Source organism: Rhinatrema bivittatum, chromosome 11, assembly GCF_901001135.1.
Source record: "Rhinatrema bivittatum chromosome 11, aRhiBiv1.1, whole genome shotgun sequence".
Lineage (NCBI taxonomy): Eukaryota > Metazoa > Chordata > Amphibia > Gymnophiona > Rhinatrematidae > Rhinatrema > Rhinatrema bivittatum.
The window spans coordinates 70,441,697-70,457,331 of record NC_042625.1 but is presented as its reverse complement, the minus strand read 5'-3'; the positions used below and the strand labels follow the sequence as shown (position 1 = coordinate 70,457,331).

General features: G+C 43.0%; 1 protein-coding gene across 1 annotated transcript in view; it reads right to left on the bottom strand.

Annotated features, from left to right (window-relative positions):
* Positions 1-624: 624 nt before the first annotated feature.
* Positions 625-15,635, bottom strand: part of ARHGAP35 (Rho GTPase activating protein 35) — a 78,907-nt gene continuing 63,896 nt past the window's right edge. The window contains exons 4-7 of the mRNA XM_029619306.1: positions 11,653-11,730; positions 10,372-10,503; positions 9,350-9,455; positions 625-6,787 (exon numbers count right to left, since the gene is read on the bottom strand). Coding sequence (XP_029475166.1) covers positions 6,439-6,787; positions 9,350-9,455; positions 10,372-10,503; positions 11,653-11,730 — 665 coding nt within the window. The 3' untranslated portion in view covers positions 625-6,438. The remainder of the gene's footprint in view (positions 6,788-9,349; positions 9,456-10,371; positions 10,504-11,652; positions 11,731-15,635) is intronic.

Below are 15,635 nucleotides of genomic sequence, written 5' to 3'. Positions count from 1 at the left end.
ACAGAAAAAAAAAACATCCATAAATATGCTATTACTAATGCTTTCAGAGCACTTTATAAAATTTTAATGCAGTGTGAAATTTAAGCTGCTATTAAAATTTTGCAACCACTAATTAAAAACTTATCCCACACTACTAAAACTTTATATAGGAATATAAACTTTTCACTGGGCAAGTTATTGTGTAATTGAGACGACAAATGCTGAAATCACAAGTTGGCTGATGCCGGGTAGGCAACTCTGGTCCTCAAATGCTGCAAAAAAGACACACAGTCAGCTTTTCAGGATCTCCACAATGAATATGCATGAGATATATCTGCATACAGTGAGTATATGCAAATACATTTCATGAATATTCAGTATGGATAGTGTGAAACCTGGCCTGGCCTGGCCTGTGGCACTCAAGGACTGGAGTTGCTTACCCCTGCCTCATGTTACCTGGTTACAGATAATGTCAGGCATTTTTAGCCACTGCACCTTCCATTTTTTGCTAGTCACATTTGCCTCATTTCAGCGCATTCTATAGATAAACCAACCAGCAGTTCAGATGAACCTGCTTTAAAAAAATTAAGAGGGCCCAAGCAGATGGTCCACTGGTTACCAATTAAAAAAAAAAAAAAAAAAGAATCCATTATATGCATTTATTAATCTTTTTTGCTTTTCTTTTTTCCTTTTTTTTAACAAGATTGATTTATTAACTATGATACATGTCACATAAGGCCTTAAAGTTTTTACACCATTCCCATTGAGACAATTACAATACCTGGTAGCAAATACATTTTTTTTTTTTTTTAAATATTTTTAAAGTCAGCAGAATCTGACCCCAGCAATTTTACATTACCATGCACTAAAATGGATCGACCCTGGGGAAAAAAACATTTAGTGTTAAAGAAAAATAACGTCCTTAGAAGAGGCAGAAAATGAATCAGTCTACTGTCAATTCAAGTACAAGATGTATCTGCTAAGCCCTCTAGAAATGGAAAGCAATAAATTGTAACTTATCTAACATTGAGTTCAATGATTTGTTTGTTTGTTTTTTCAAACAGGACAGATTTTTTTCCGCCACATAATCTGTCAAATCATTAACACTTTTTTTTACATTTCTTTTTCTCTTTAATACCATTAATATTTGTAATGAACTCAATATATGTTAATTCATCGACATATATATAGAGAGAGAGAGCGCGTGAAAGAAAGAGAACACTTTTACATGTGAAGAAAGTACCGGGAAATAAATGTTAATTTCAAGCTTGTTCGAGGATTTCTAATCCCCATACAATTAAAAAATGTTTTAAATATACACTGGCAACCAAAAGGATTCCATATTTTTCCCTCTTTTATTATTTAAACAAATAACTTATACTAGCTGTAGCTACAATTAAAAATACAACAAGTAATGCTGTACTTTAGATTTGCAAAAATTAAAATATAAAATTAAAGACCGTATTGAAACCATAAAACCTAGGTCATTATCAATTCACAGGTAGTGAGGAGAAATTTCTGATAAAAGGCCTAACCATGCCCAGCAGACGCAAACACGCATGGGGAAGGTGGGGAGTGGGGAACATAAGGGGCCACTTTGGTCCCAAGCATAGAGGCCTAAAAAACAGAGCTAGTCACGTGTAAGGCATGGGTTTCCACGTGCTCTCTGAGGCTCTTCTACATTTCCAGATGAGTTATGTTGGTCCAATTATAGGTTAATACCAGATACTGACAGCCACATGAAGTGACCCAGTTTCCCAGAGAAATGCCAGGCCTGGCTTCTTGATTCTCCCCTCCTCCCAAATACATTTTGGTATCTGTTACTGATTTATATGTGGAAGAAAGAGGGACAAGAAGCACAACACACCAAGGCTCACTCAAAAGCCAGGACTGGTCTGTGGCAAAAGTCAACGTGGGTATCAAAAGAAATTTACTTCAGGCTCCCCTTTCTTTCAGGGACAATAAATGGCACAGGCACTAAACTTTTTAGCACTAGCTCAGTGCAGCAGGGAAGCGATAAGTGTGGCTGGAGATAATCAATAACCCCTAGCCTGTTCTGGTCTTGGATATATTGGCATGGCCTTTTCACTAGGGCAGCTAGGAGTTTGTTGGCTTGTGACATGTTTATTTGCTCCCCTTACCGGACAGTTTTGTGTTGCACCAGGTAGACTTTGGCTGCGATCCACCTGGGCTGCTTCAGGAATCAGTGATACCCATCAGTTAACTATTGCCTCAGCATCAACATCGGTTTATTAATACAATTCCTTTCAGTTGTTACAAGCAGTCACTGCTCAGGGCTAAAACACAGGATACTGAAACCTCTTTCTATAATATAAGTCATCAGTTTGCTTTGTCGAGTGCAGGAGATGTCAAAGCCCAAGTGGGTTTTCCGTCTCCATTCCTTCCCTCCAGGATTTGCAGCTCAAGCCTATCACACAATTACCAGCACACCGTGTGCTGATTTTAACAAAGCAACTTCCAAGTGTGGTTGGGGGGGGGGGGGGGGGGGGGGGTTTGATTTCTTCTAAAATGAAGGCAACACTATACATAGCCAATCTAAAAAAGCTGACTGAGCAGGAATGTAGCATTATTTTATGTATACAGCAGATGGGTCTCTACAGTTGTAGCACTAAATATTCACAGAAAGTGTAAACAAAGAAGCCTCTCTTGACTAAAAATACCCTTCTTAATTCAACTTAAGTCACAAGTTCTTTACCCTTTATTTCTAGAGTACAATATTGTCTGCCTTATAGCACAATACACCAGAGCGGTGTAGAGGTACCCTGGAGTGCAGCAGTCCACCTTCATCATCCATGGGTGTAGAACAGCACTACATGCCACTAATGTACAACAGCTGACACTGGGCAAATATCTAACATCTTGATGCCCTAACACACCAAGAAGGGCTTTTTATCAAGAGAAAATGAAACCTTCTGACAAAAACAGACAGTGGCAGGGATTATTTGTTGTGGTTTTCACCTCTATCATCTTTCTCACATCCAAGAGAAATGAGACAGACAGGCAGCAAAGACCATTAAGCAGAGCAATCTCATAATTCTTTCACTATCTAGCACCAGGTGGCACAGGCTAAAACCAGTGAGAAACAAAAGCAAGTTTTTCTCCTGGGTTAGCTGTAAACTAAGCAGCATTCTAGGAGGTACAGAGCAAAGGAAGAGAGTCAGGATGGAAAAGCTACAGAAAATCTACTACTCATGCCCCCATCATTTACAATCCTCTTCTCTCTACTGCCCCGCCCCGCCCCTCCCCACCCCGGACACCTACATCCAACATCATCAACATACATGCACAACTGCAAGCATCATGCCCATTCCTGACCTGGTCGCTTGCTACTGCATGGAACAGCTAGATTACCTAGTCCCTTACACATCTAAAGCAGAGGTGGAAAAATTAAAGGAGGCAAGGGCTTAGAGAGCCTGTTATATCTATTGCTTAAAAAAAATACTGCACACACACACACACACACACACACACACACACACAAGCTCTCCTGCTGTCATCTGCTGTGGAAAACTGAGCAGGAACATGAGAAGGAAAATCACAAGAAGGGCAAACATGTGAGCAGTTACCCCCTCTTCCCCTAGCACCAACCACTTACTAACAAACATTTTTGCTGTCCGTTGTGGATGGAAGATATTTTACAATTGTAAAGAGAGGTGCAGAGCCATGCAAGGTTTTGTGGGCATTAGGTAGCTTAGAAAATGGGAAGGATATGGAAAAAAAAAAAAAAAAAAAAAAAGAGCTTGGAATGTTAGATTGGGAAAATCTTCAGCACTCAGCGAGCCTCATCCATTCACACACCTGAAGGAAGAATCTTTCATAAATTTCAAATCCACCGATCACCATAACCTGATATTTTTATAGGAGGTCAGAATGAATTACAGAAGGGTATGCAGAAAATGTAAGACTGGTCCATGCAGTGTCCACAAGGTGACACACACATCACTGGACACAATCACCCGTCCTGACTCTTCAAATGCAGCTATCCTGCTCTCTTTGCCACTGACTTCACAAGTCACCAACTGACTGCATATAATAATGAAGTGAGACAGGCCCAATTCTGTCCCCATTGCATCTATGGCTTTGCATACCTGCTTTTCTTGAGAAACTGGATTCAAATGATGATAGGGTTGGGTGGCAATGGTATCCCTTCTGCCTTCTCCCCCTTCCCAATGATATGCTACTTCTACACATTACAGACATGCCAGATACTGTCACCCTTCAGCTACCCCTGGACTCCCTTTCATGTGGCATTACTTCTATCCTGGCACTGCCACTCCTTCTCATGACATGCTCCCAACCCAGTGCACCTGCTGTTCTAGTGAAACACAGCCCTCCTCTACTTCCAGAAAGATACAAGAAAAGTGTTTCTTGTACACCAGGGAGCCCTTACAGATCAAATATATACAGGAAACTCAGGCTTGGGTTTTTTATATTTTTTTAAAGTACAAATGGAAACTTCTATCTAAGGAATGCTTACGAGTATACTTTGGGCACTATTTTATCATACACAGAATTTTTAAATGCAATTTATTTTTATTAGTACATAAATAACTCAGTTTATTTCTAGAACGAGTTGTTCATTTCTCATGCCAAAAAATGCATTAGAATCGGCAATTACAAAATTCAGAGCTACATATTTTACAAACAAAAAGTTGGAAACCCCTATCCTGTTCTATTGGTTATTTAAAGTGCGAAGAGAAAGAGTGGGGAGATTATGATCTACCCCAGGGTTACCCTACATGCTCCAGCAACAAGAGGGACGGAGACACCATACATGCAGCCCAGAAAAACTCTACCTCTTCAATAAGCAAATGCTCCCAAGGGGCTGGGACATGATGGGGAAATGAACACAGGTGGCAACAAGTGTACACGTGCGCTGGCATCCACTGGTGGGCACTCACACACAACCCGTGATAAACAGCAGCATCTATGGGAAGGTGCTCCTCGCCATCTCCAAACCATATACACCGCAAATGCACAACGGTTGTACACATGCCACTGCAGCCACACCACCATGAGATGTGAACAAGAGAAGTGTGCAATAGTTCCTGGGAGGGGCTAGTATAATTGATGACATGTAAGCACCTCCCCACAGTCCATGCAGGTTCTGCACCTCCTCCATAGGCCAGATATCCATGCATATGTATTCATTTTATAGTTACGCCTCTTTACTTCCAACCTACATATAGTAAGTAGCCTCTCAATATTAGAAAAGCAGAGAGCAAGAGCTGCATCACTCCATCTTGAATGCCTCCCGATCGCATGGCCCATGTGTCTATGCCAACATATGGTCAGAGCCATCCTTTTGCAGGAATATACACAGACATGTTCCCATTTATATCCCTACCAGCCAGCACAGACCATGAAAGACACTAACGTTGTAGTGTATTACGTGTAGTGAGGTACCTTCTACAAAAAAGGGAAATTAAGAGCCACCAGAGTCTGCCACTACTTCTCCCCCACCCTCAAAGCAAGCAAGTTTAACAATAGCATTTTAGTAGTAATATCCAGCTCAGCAACCTCCGCCCATGCCATCCTTCTTTCCTGTAAGTGCTAATTGCCATGTCCTTGCTGGCCAAATAGGTGTGTAGTGACTAGATACTGGATGGCAGCCCTGGTCAGTCCATAGCGATAATGGAACCCATTGCCACATGCTGTACGTGCAGAACAGTGGGTGGAGGGGAGGTGGTGAGTGATACAAGAGGTGACAGATCCTGAGGTATGGACCTAGCTTCACCCTTTCCACTCCAGCTCCTGTGCCACTTCCTTCCTAGGAACATACAGTGCGGCTTCCTTCCCATCAGTCTTGGGGGTTATAGCACAATATGAAGGGATGTAAATCCAGGAGCCAGCAACTGCTTGCATGTACGGACAAAGGTCTGGTGCTGCAACAAGAATCATCATCATAAACAGTACCTGGCTGAATAGTGTTTGCTCCTGGGTGGTGGCCTGCAAATAAAAGGAGGTTGGGGGAAGGTGGAAGAAGAGAAAATGATGACAACCTTTCTTTCTCAAAGCAAGGCCAGTCAGGTCCTCCTAGGTAGTGGCTTCAGTTAAAATCCCCTTTTACTGCCCCTTCCAGTACAAGCAGCAGAAAAAGAGCAGATGCACAGGACTGAACGCTTAACAGGAACTTGGACACTGTTAATTTTCCATCGTGTAAGAGGAACAGAGTGACAACCAATCCAGACAGAATAGAATCTTGGTACTTTAAAACGGAGTCTCCTCTCACGCAAGAGACAGAACACATTGTACACCTCTCTGCACCTGGCTTCCCTTCTGATGGAATGCCTCTTTGTCCAATGCCCCCAACAATCCCCTCCAAGGCTGGCTGCTCGACTAGTACTGATGGCAGTTTAGGGGTGGCAAATCAGATCCTAGTTCTGACACTTGTCTCCACCTCATAGATGAGAACTTCCCCCCTTCCTCTGTCCCCGTTCACAGTGTATGCTGCTCAGCCTGAAGCTGTGGTGGGAGGAGTGGTATCTGCACTGGGGACTGTGGCGTTGGGGGAGGGGACTGCGGGGGAGATGGTAATGGTGGGAAGGGGGTATGGGCCACAAGGATGGAGGAAGGAGAGCTGGGCATGGTGCCAGAAGGGTCAACAGGAAGCTGGTGGTAGAAGAAGAAGGGGCACTGTTGGATAAAGAGTTCGATGATTGTCTGGTACGTGCGAGTGGCAGTCAGTGCATCCATGGTGGTGAAGTCCGGCCGCATCAGAGTGGGCCAGAAACAGATGGACAGATTCTCACTGGTCATCAGGTTCACCTTGTTATTCTGGCTGACCCTGGGGCAGAAAGAAAGGAGCATGGTTAGGCCATAGGAGAAAAACCTAGAGACCCAGTTCCCCAGCCCCTTTGATTAATCCAGTTGAGGTTTATCCCTAAAGACAGATTTATGCTCTCACTGGTACTGGCATGAACATTTTTGGAAATCTAGGGAAAAATAAAATTGTCAGCCCTCCACTTTAAAAAAAAACACAAGGAAGATTATATATTGTCCCATGCTGGTATATTTTGGTGCAAAGCAGCAAATATGCATTTCGCAAATGCAGAAAGCAGGGTTGCTTTCCTGTAACAGGTGTTCCCTGAGGTCTGCAGGATGTTAACCCTCACACATGGGTAACATCAGATGGAGTGTCGATGCAGAAAACTTATGTCAAAGTTTCTAGAACTTTGACTAGGCACACCGAGCATGCCCAGCATGCCTTATACCACACGGAGTCCCTCTTCAGTCTCGTAACATAAAATTATGATTAAATTAAAAAAATAGGAGAAACTCAACTCTGCGGGGTAGTGGGTGGATTTTGTGAGGGCTATTCTCTGAGAACATCTGCTACAGGTAAGCAACTCTGCTTTCTCTGAGGATAAGCAGGATGGTAGTCCTCACACATGGGTGAATCCCTAGCTACAGGCTGCTTCCCAACAAAAAAAGGGGACCAGACACCTAACCAGGTGCCAACAGGCACAACACCACTGGTGCTGTTGGCAACAGAGAGGGAGACAGCCTGAACCTAAACAATGGGCCCTAGGTGGGAGAGTTGGGTTTTACGCCTCAAATAGGGTCCGAAGGACAGACTGGACGAAACTACTATCACATCGGCCATCACTGTCCAGACAGTAATGAAATGTGAATGTGTGGAGAGAACTGCACATCGCAGCCTTGCAGATCTCCTCCACGGGAACTGCTCGCAAGTGGCCCACAGATGCTGCCATGGCTCTGACAGAATGAGCCTTGATATACCCCTAAGATGCAGTCCCGCCTGGGCATAATAGGAAATGCAATTTACTAACCAATTGGATAGTGTCTGTTTGGCAAAGCAACGTCCAACCTATTCTTATCAAAAGAAACAAAAAAGTTGGGTGGCCTGTCTATGAGCTTCTGCCGCTCCAGATAGAAAGCTAGGACACTATGGGGTGGCATAGAGAGGGACCCGGCGATGGCACAATACAGAAAACAACAAAAAAAACGCATTGAAAAAATGTTCCACTAGGCCAGAAACAGACAAAGTGAGCTCAATCAGACCGTGAGGCATAAGCTCTGCGGAAAAGAAGAGACTGATGAGGGACCCTGCATGGACGTGTGGTATAGGGCATGCAGGGCATTGGGGCTCCATCTGATGATGTCACCCATATGTGAGGACTACCATCCTGCTTGTCCTCAGAGAATCTTGTAATCATCTACCAGACATCTCTTGTGAGTGAAGGAATTATTTCTTATATTTCTTGATGCAAGTAAAAACAGATATAGACTGCTCATATAACTTTCCCATCTCTACATTTATAGCATCTGACAATCTCCACTTTAGTCAGCCTGTACACATGACAATCGCATGTATTACTTTTTTTTGACCCAGTAGTTTCCTTCTGCTCTGCTTAAATTCAGGATCAATCAGAACTGGGGTTGGAATATGGTATCATGAAATATTTTCAAATACCTAGGGATTTTTCCCTGTTTTATATCACCCTCCAAACTCATCTAACCCAGTCCTCAGCTGGGAACTGACTATACACTAGGGTTGCTTTTGAAACTGGGCAATTATGGGCCCAAAATAAGGCTACCAAGTGTCATTACTGCAAAATGACTAGGGTACCCTCCCATCAGAGGCTGTGAATGTGTCTTGGTAGCACGCCCAGCCCAGGCTGACATAAGGAGCAAAAGACCTGACCAGGAAATCAAACTTAAGTCCTACTACATGGCAATGCACAGCACTGCACCTGAGCCAGTCCCCATTCATTACACTTTGAACTCAGTTTCAAGAGAAAACACAACAAACATTTCCTGCAGCTTAACTAACTTCTTCTACATATGGTCCTATAGATTTGGGGCTCTGCTGCAGTTGTTCCTTCTTTCTGAATCCCACATCCTCCAGGCCTGTGAGGAGAGAGTTTTCTTGGCATTTACTTTCCATATTGCACTGTTTTTACCAAAATGATAAATGCTAGTAATAGTATTGATCACAGAGATAAGGTAACATGACAGTACCCACAGGAAGCACAACTGTGCCAAGGACTAGGGGAGGAGAGCATCTTTGCAGGACACTTCGGGATCTGCTGACTACTTCCTAGTATCTTGGATTGGCAGCTATCAGAGACAGGACGCTGGGCTTGATGGATCTTTGATCTGACCCAACATGGTACATTTTATGTTCTTAAATTTAAGTTCTTATGCATATAAGGGCAAACAAACGAACTGGAAAGGAAAGCACTATTTAAAGACAAGAGCGCAAAAGAGAATCCTACTGATGGAGTAAGATCTCTGCAGTGCATATCTTGAACAATTCAAGCCTAGATACTAAACACCCTCAACGCATTCCAGTATACCTAGGCATTCACCCCACAGCACATACCGGTTTAAGTGAGAAATGACATATTTAAAGATCTCCTGGTTTTCTTTAGGAAACTTCCTCAGTACATCCTTTAGTGCATGCAACTTCTGTTCATGATCATTGATTTCTGGAAGAAAATGAATGCTTTCAGATAAAATGCCTTAATCTAATGACACAGAAAGGCTATGTATAGAAAAACTAAAAACAAAACTCACAACCCTAAAAAACCAACAAAACAAGTGACTGGACAGAATAAAAAGCGTAGATCATTCATAGTATGACTTGTGTTATGTTCTGTCTTTAAACTAGTGTGACTTTCTTTGGTTTACAAAAACATTTAAAATTTGTAATTAAAGATGCTGTCTCAGTAATTCTCACAAAACAAATTTACAGGTACAGTGCTCCTTTTCTGCCACAAGATGGCACTGCACACAATGCTAGCAGCCACTTACAGTAGGCCACTCACGTCTAAGTGCAACCCTGAAATGCAAGCAATTAGCCGCAAGGCTAGTGGGACTAAGTCCCTCAATAGTGAGCTCATCTCGCTAAAATTTTCAGCCAAACAAGACACAGTCTCCAAGAGGAGAGTCTGCATGTGAAGTAAGACTCAAAGTACAATTCACAGGGTCTCAAGATGACCTCGTTAGACATTAAAGAACCTTCACACTGAAAATTCAAAGCAAATTATGTTCCAATCAGACCAAATAATACTGTGAGGGATCTAACCATGAAGAGGGCTCCTTTGATGTTACTGATAGGAAGGATGCATTCTGGGGAACAGCAGATCAGGGATGTCAATAGGCTCATCACTCTTTTTCAGGAACAAAAGTTACCGACACCACTCATCATGCTGCCACAAAATGCATACTCCAAGGTCCACTAGCTCCTACTAAATCAAAAGCATTGTGCAAGTCAGGAGCTACTTTCAACTGCTCTAAATTTACAGCATCAGAGCTCTTTCTATAGTTTTAAGAAATCAGCAATCCTATAGAAGTCCTTCATTGACCCAACCCAATTCTCCCTCCCAGGCACAGCATACTCACTATGTGCCTCCACTAGCTCATTCTGCATATTGTAAGGAACCAGAGGATCTGGCAGCTCAGAGAAGAAGCTTTTCATTGCCCCAGCCACTGCATTCACTGTGAAGTCCTTCTCCACCAGGTCCAGGTTATGATCTGAAAGGGAAGAGATGTTTATCTAGCCAATTACCATCAGTGCTGTGTGGAAGCATGCACATGCAGAGGGCAGGGCAGATCAACAACACAGGGTTGAAATATTTCTCTCTCTCTCCATCTTGGATCTGGGGTGTTTCTACATGCCACATCTAGAATTGCCATCCCCATTGGTTAACCAATGGCATCCTGCAGCTGGTAATATAAATGGAAGGTGGGGTCGGTCGTAGATGTAGAATGATGGCAAAGCCTGGTCTCCAACACTAATTATTAAAGACAGGAATAACAACAGGAGGCAACAATCGGCCTTTCAGCCAAAGCGGTTGGTGGAACAGTTTCATTATTTAAAAATAAATAAATAACTCTGCCTTTTATAACTATTATTTTGGGATCCACAAAACAGAGTCTTCATTAAAACAGCAGGAGACTTAGGAGTCTTCAAAATATCAAGTAGCCTGTATATGGGCCTTATCTGCAGCCTACCTGAGTGAAATACACTCTGTAGTCTCTCTTTTTCTCACACAGGGCAGACGGATGGACAAGACTCCCAGCCTGTTGTGTTTATTGCTATTGAGGAGTAAGACCACAGCCCAATTTTCCTCATATTGAGTTGGAGCAGGATTTAAGCTGGCTTGAGGTACAGCAGTAACACTCAGATACAGAGCACCTAAGAGTGCACACAAAGGGTAGGGGATGTGCATTTGTTTCATCCATTTCAGCAGTATGCACATATCTCGCCAACTTTATAGTAGTGAAAAAACAGACGTGTATTTTTAACAAATTATGCACTTATTATTCATTTTTTCGTGTGTACTATAAAGTGGGAGAGGTATGCGGGTACTGCCAAAATGGATGGAAACGCATGCACATCCCTAACAAAGGTAAGCCTCATTTAAGCAATATTTTGTGGGCAGCAAAGCATAGCTCACTCAATGGTAGGCCTCATTTATTTATACACATTTGATGTTCTGCCTTTTTCCCAAGGATGGTCTCAAAGTGAATTACAACAAATACATTATTGCTTACATCATACAGCTCTGTAGCGGAGGGAATTTACATAAGTGAAACCCATGCATCACTAGAGCTAAGTTTATGGGAAGAATTTCCCTCACTGTCTTCTATAATCTGCACAAAAGTGGACAGAGATATTACCTTGATCAAACTGTCGTTGCAGACTCTCCATCTCAGACTTGTTTCCACTCACACGGTAGATGCCTTCAGTACTTAACCCTATTGGGGGGGGGGGGGGGGGGGGAGACAAGAGAATGAATATTGGTTACAGTCAAGCGTTAAGACCAGAAAATAAAGCAGCAAGGAACTGCTGTGTTGTGAAACTACATTTTTTGGCCGGTTGCTATAGAAGCGAGGTTGCTGTTAAAGGGGGGGATCTAAATATACCAGATATAGATTCAAGAGTTAACTACTGGACCAATTAGAAGTAGAGGGATACTAGAATCTTTGCAGAATTCAGTCTCAAGCAACTGAGGGAACTCCTCATGGTGAGATGAAATACCTATAGTACCTAAATGTAATCTGCTTTGAAAGGCCTAAAAAAGCAGAATATAAATCAAACACTGTACCTGGTACCAACAAATGGAGACAGTATCACAAGTTATGTAAGGGACAACCTGGGATCAATGTACTGTGTGGTTCAATGTAAACAACTAGATGAGAACCAAATTATACTGGAGCTAAGGTCCTAGATTTCAGAAGGGCCGAATTTAAAAAATGAAGAATTATGTTATGGAAGTCTATGGACAGCAATAAAGGAGCAACAAATTATTGTGTCAGGCATGTTAGCAAGGGGAAGAGGATAAGAGACCACTATGGTTCACTAAAGAGGTAGGAAAAAAATTATCAGCTATGAAATACCAACAGAGAGGAGGAGGAGGAAGGCAGCAAAATTACCATGAGAAATGAAGGGAGGGAAGAAGGACAATTAGACAAGCAACAGCTAAAACAGAGAAGCATATTGCCCAATCAGTAAAGTAGGGGACAAAACTTTCTTTAGACATAAGTGAAGAAAGGAAGACCAAAGGGAAATGGTAAGAATTAAAGGGGGAGGATGAGTTTAGTTAACAGGAGAATCAGAACACTTCTGCAGATATTCACAGTAGGAGAGGGGTGATAAACCAAATGCAAAAGACAAGGACATAACAGGGTGTAGGGTCACATCTCCACTTACTGAGGGAGTCTGCAATGCACTAATGCAACAGAAAGTAAACAAGGCTATTGGATCTGATAGGTACATACATCCTGGAATATCAAAGGAGCTAAAGGAGGTACTGACTGAATCCATCACAGCTCTGTTTAACAGGAAAGGTTCAAGCAGGGCCCTAGACAAACCTTCACCCTTGCATTCTCCCCACTTGCTTTCTCCCGAATCTCCCCACCTTCTGCCCAGTGTTCCCTCCCATGACCTTGTGTGGGAATGCTCGAGTCCCTGCAGCAAGGTTTGCAAGCTCTGGAGCAGGAAAGAGCCTGTGGGCCATCAGAACATTTTCCTCCTGGGCTGGATGTTTTGGGGGGGTTTTTTCACTCGTCACCCTCTCCCCTGGGGCAATTGGTTGTTCTTTTTCCCTCCCCATTCTCCACCAGCTGGTGCTGACTCACTGCCGTGCACCTGCAATCAACAGCACAGATCACTTATACCCATTATGGCCTCCCCCCTCACGCAACTTCTGGGTATGATGACCTTTTCCATTCTACTACTAAATGCTCAATCCATTTTAAAAAAGACCACACTACTACATGACATCCTCACAGACGAATCCCCTGACATATGTGCTATCACGGAATCCTGGTTAAAGGATACTGACACTGCTTTAATTAACCAACTGCCTACAGACGTATATAGCTTCTTTTCTATCCCAAGACACAAAAAGAAAGGAGGTGGACTCCTCCTTGCCGCCAAAAAGAAATTCAACTTCACGCTCCAGAGAGTGCGAAGAAGGTGACAGGACCCAGTACACTGCTGAGGCCTTCTTGAAGTCAGTCTTGATATTCCTTACTTTCTCTATTTACTTTTTTATTAGACAGCACTGAAATGGAGCTCCTGAGGTAGTGAGGGAACCTTGAAAAAGGTAGAAATTTGATGAAAAACTGCAAAAGCAAAGAAGTAAGAGAGAGGGTATACGTCAGTCGAAAGCTTAGACAAAAAATAAAACAAAAAAAAAAAAAGACTGAGGGGCTCATAAGGCATCGCAAACACAGGAACTCCTGTGCACAATCAGTAGTAAAATGGGTCCAGTCAGCACCATCAGATGACATCACTCACCTGTCATGACTAATTCAGTCCTGCTTTTCAACACAGAGCCTTGGATTCTTCCTGTTTTTATAAATCAAATAGAATGGGCTCCACCATACTCTTTCCAAAGATGGCAAAAAAGATCCTCTGAAGGAGACTCTTTCCTGTTGCTTTTCCAGGAGCCAGCTTCAAGGTCCTTCACCAGATGGCATAAGAATTTGCAGCAGGGGTTGAACCTGTTTGCAAAGCCATCAATGTTGTCAATGCACTGGTGCTTGCAGCCCTTCAATTCAGTGCTGCTTGGATTCTTTTTTCCTAACTCCTTTTTGAAAATTGCCAATGATCTATGAGGCGTGGTCACATCTTCCTGGGACGCAGAGATTGGTGGCTGGCATCTGGGCCCTTGGAAGCTGTTGGGATTTCCAACATGGATATGAGGATGATATGCTCTCTATTTGGGAACACTTTGGGGGATTTATGGCCACAGCCAAAATCTCTCTGTTGCTGGAATTGTACTCCATCAGGGACCTAGGCCGATGCTTCTCTGCCTTCACCCAATGCCCAGAATTGGTACTCCTCAATGCTGATTTCAATGATGTAAAATCCTATGTTTTCTTTGGATGGGAGTGAGCTAGACAATGGTCTGTCTCCCTGGCCTCTGTGGGTGCTCAAATGTCAAGCCACTGCCAGTATAGCTCCTAGGCCATTCAGTGGCAGTAAGCCATTTTTACTTTTCTCAAAGTGTTTCTCCATGAGATCCAGGTGGGAAAAGCAAGTTTGCTTACCGTAAACGGTGTTTCCATAGATAGCAGATGATTAGCCATGCTGTATGGGAGCACGTTGCGACCTTCGTAGGCGGAGCTTCCCTCAGTGAGTCACAGATCTTGAACTCTGTGCATCTGGGCGGTGTGTTCCCACGCGAATCAGCCATCTCTCCCTCAGTTTCTTTGTAACCAAGATAGAACGAAGTCGTTAACGTCCTCTTTTTTTTTTTTTTTTGGACTGTCTAGGTAGGAGGGCGGGAACGCATGGCTAAATAATCTGCTATCTACCATTTACAGTAAGCAAACTTGCTTTTTCCCGTCGATAGCAGGCTGATTTAGCCATGCTGTATGGGAGTCCCAAGCTAGTGATGGTGTCTTGCTATTGTTTTTGGAAAGTTCAGGACAACCATTGGTAGGAGTGTAGACAGTCCCATCAGTGTTGGAGGTTTGACAAGAGTGCTGAACCCAGTGCAGCATCCGAAGCAGACTGTTGTAAACAGTAATGTAACGTGAAAGTGTGTAGAGAAGACTAAGTTGCTGCTTTGCAGATGTCCAATAGTGGTACCTTGTGGAGGTGAGCCACAGATGCGGCTGTGGCTCTAATCTGATGCGCTTTAGGTTTAGTAGCTAATTTCAAGGAACGTTTGTTGTAACAAAACTGGATGCACTGAGATAACCAGTTGGCTATTGTCCTTTTGGAAACTGGTTGTTCTGGAGTACTGGGGTTGAAGGAAAGAAAAAGTTGAGAAGGTCTAGTCCTAGAGTTCGTTCTCAGTTTGTAATAAACTAGAGCTCACTTGCAGTCCAGTGAGTGCAACTGACGGTCTCTGTCCAACTGATGTGGTTTTGGTTTGAAGATAGGCAGGATGATTGTCTGATTTAAATGGAACGCCGATACCACCTTGGGTAAGAAAGTGGGATGAGTGCGACGAGTTACTTTGTCATGGAAGAATTCAAGGTATGGAGGGTAGTGAACTAATGCTTGAAGTTCGCTAACTCTGCGTGCCAACGTAATCGCCACTAGAAAGACTGTTTTCCAGGTTAGATATTTTATATGAGCCGTATCCAGAGGTTCAAATGGTGATAACATTAATTGTTCCAAAACGACATTCAGGTCCCATGGA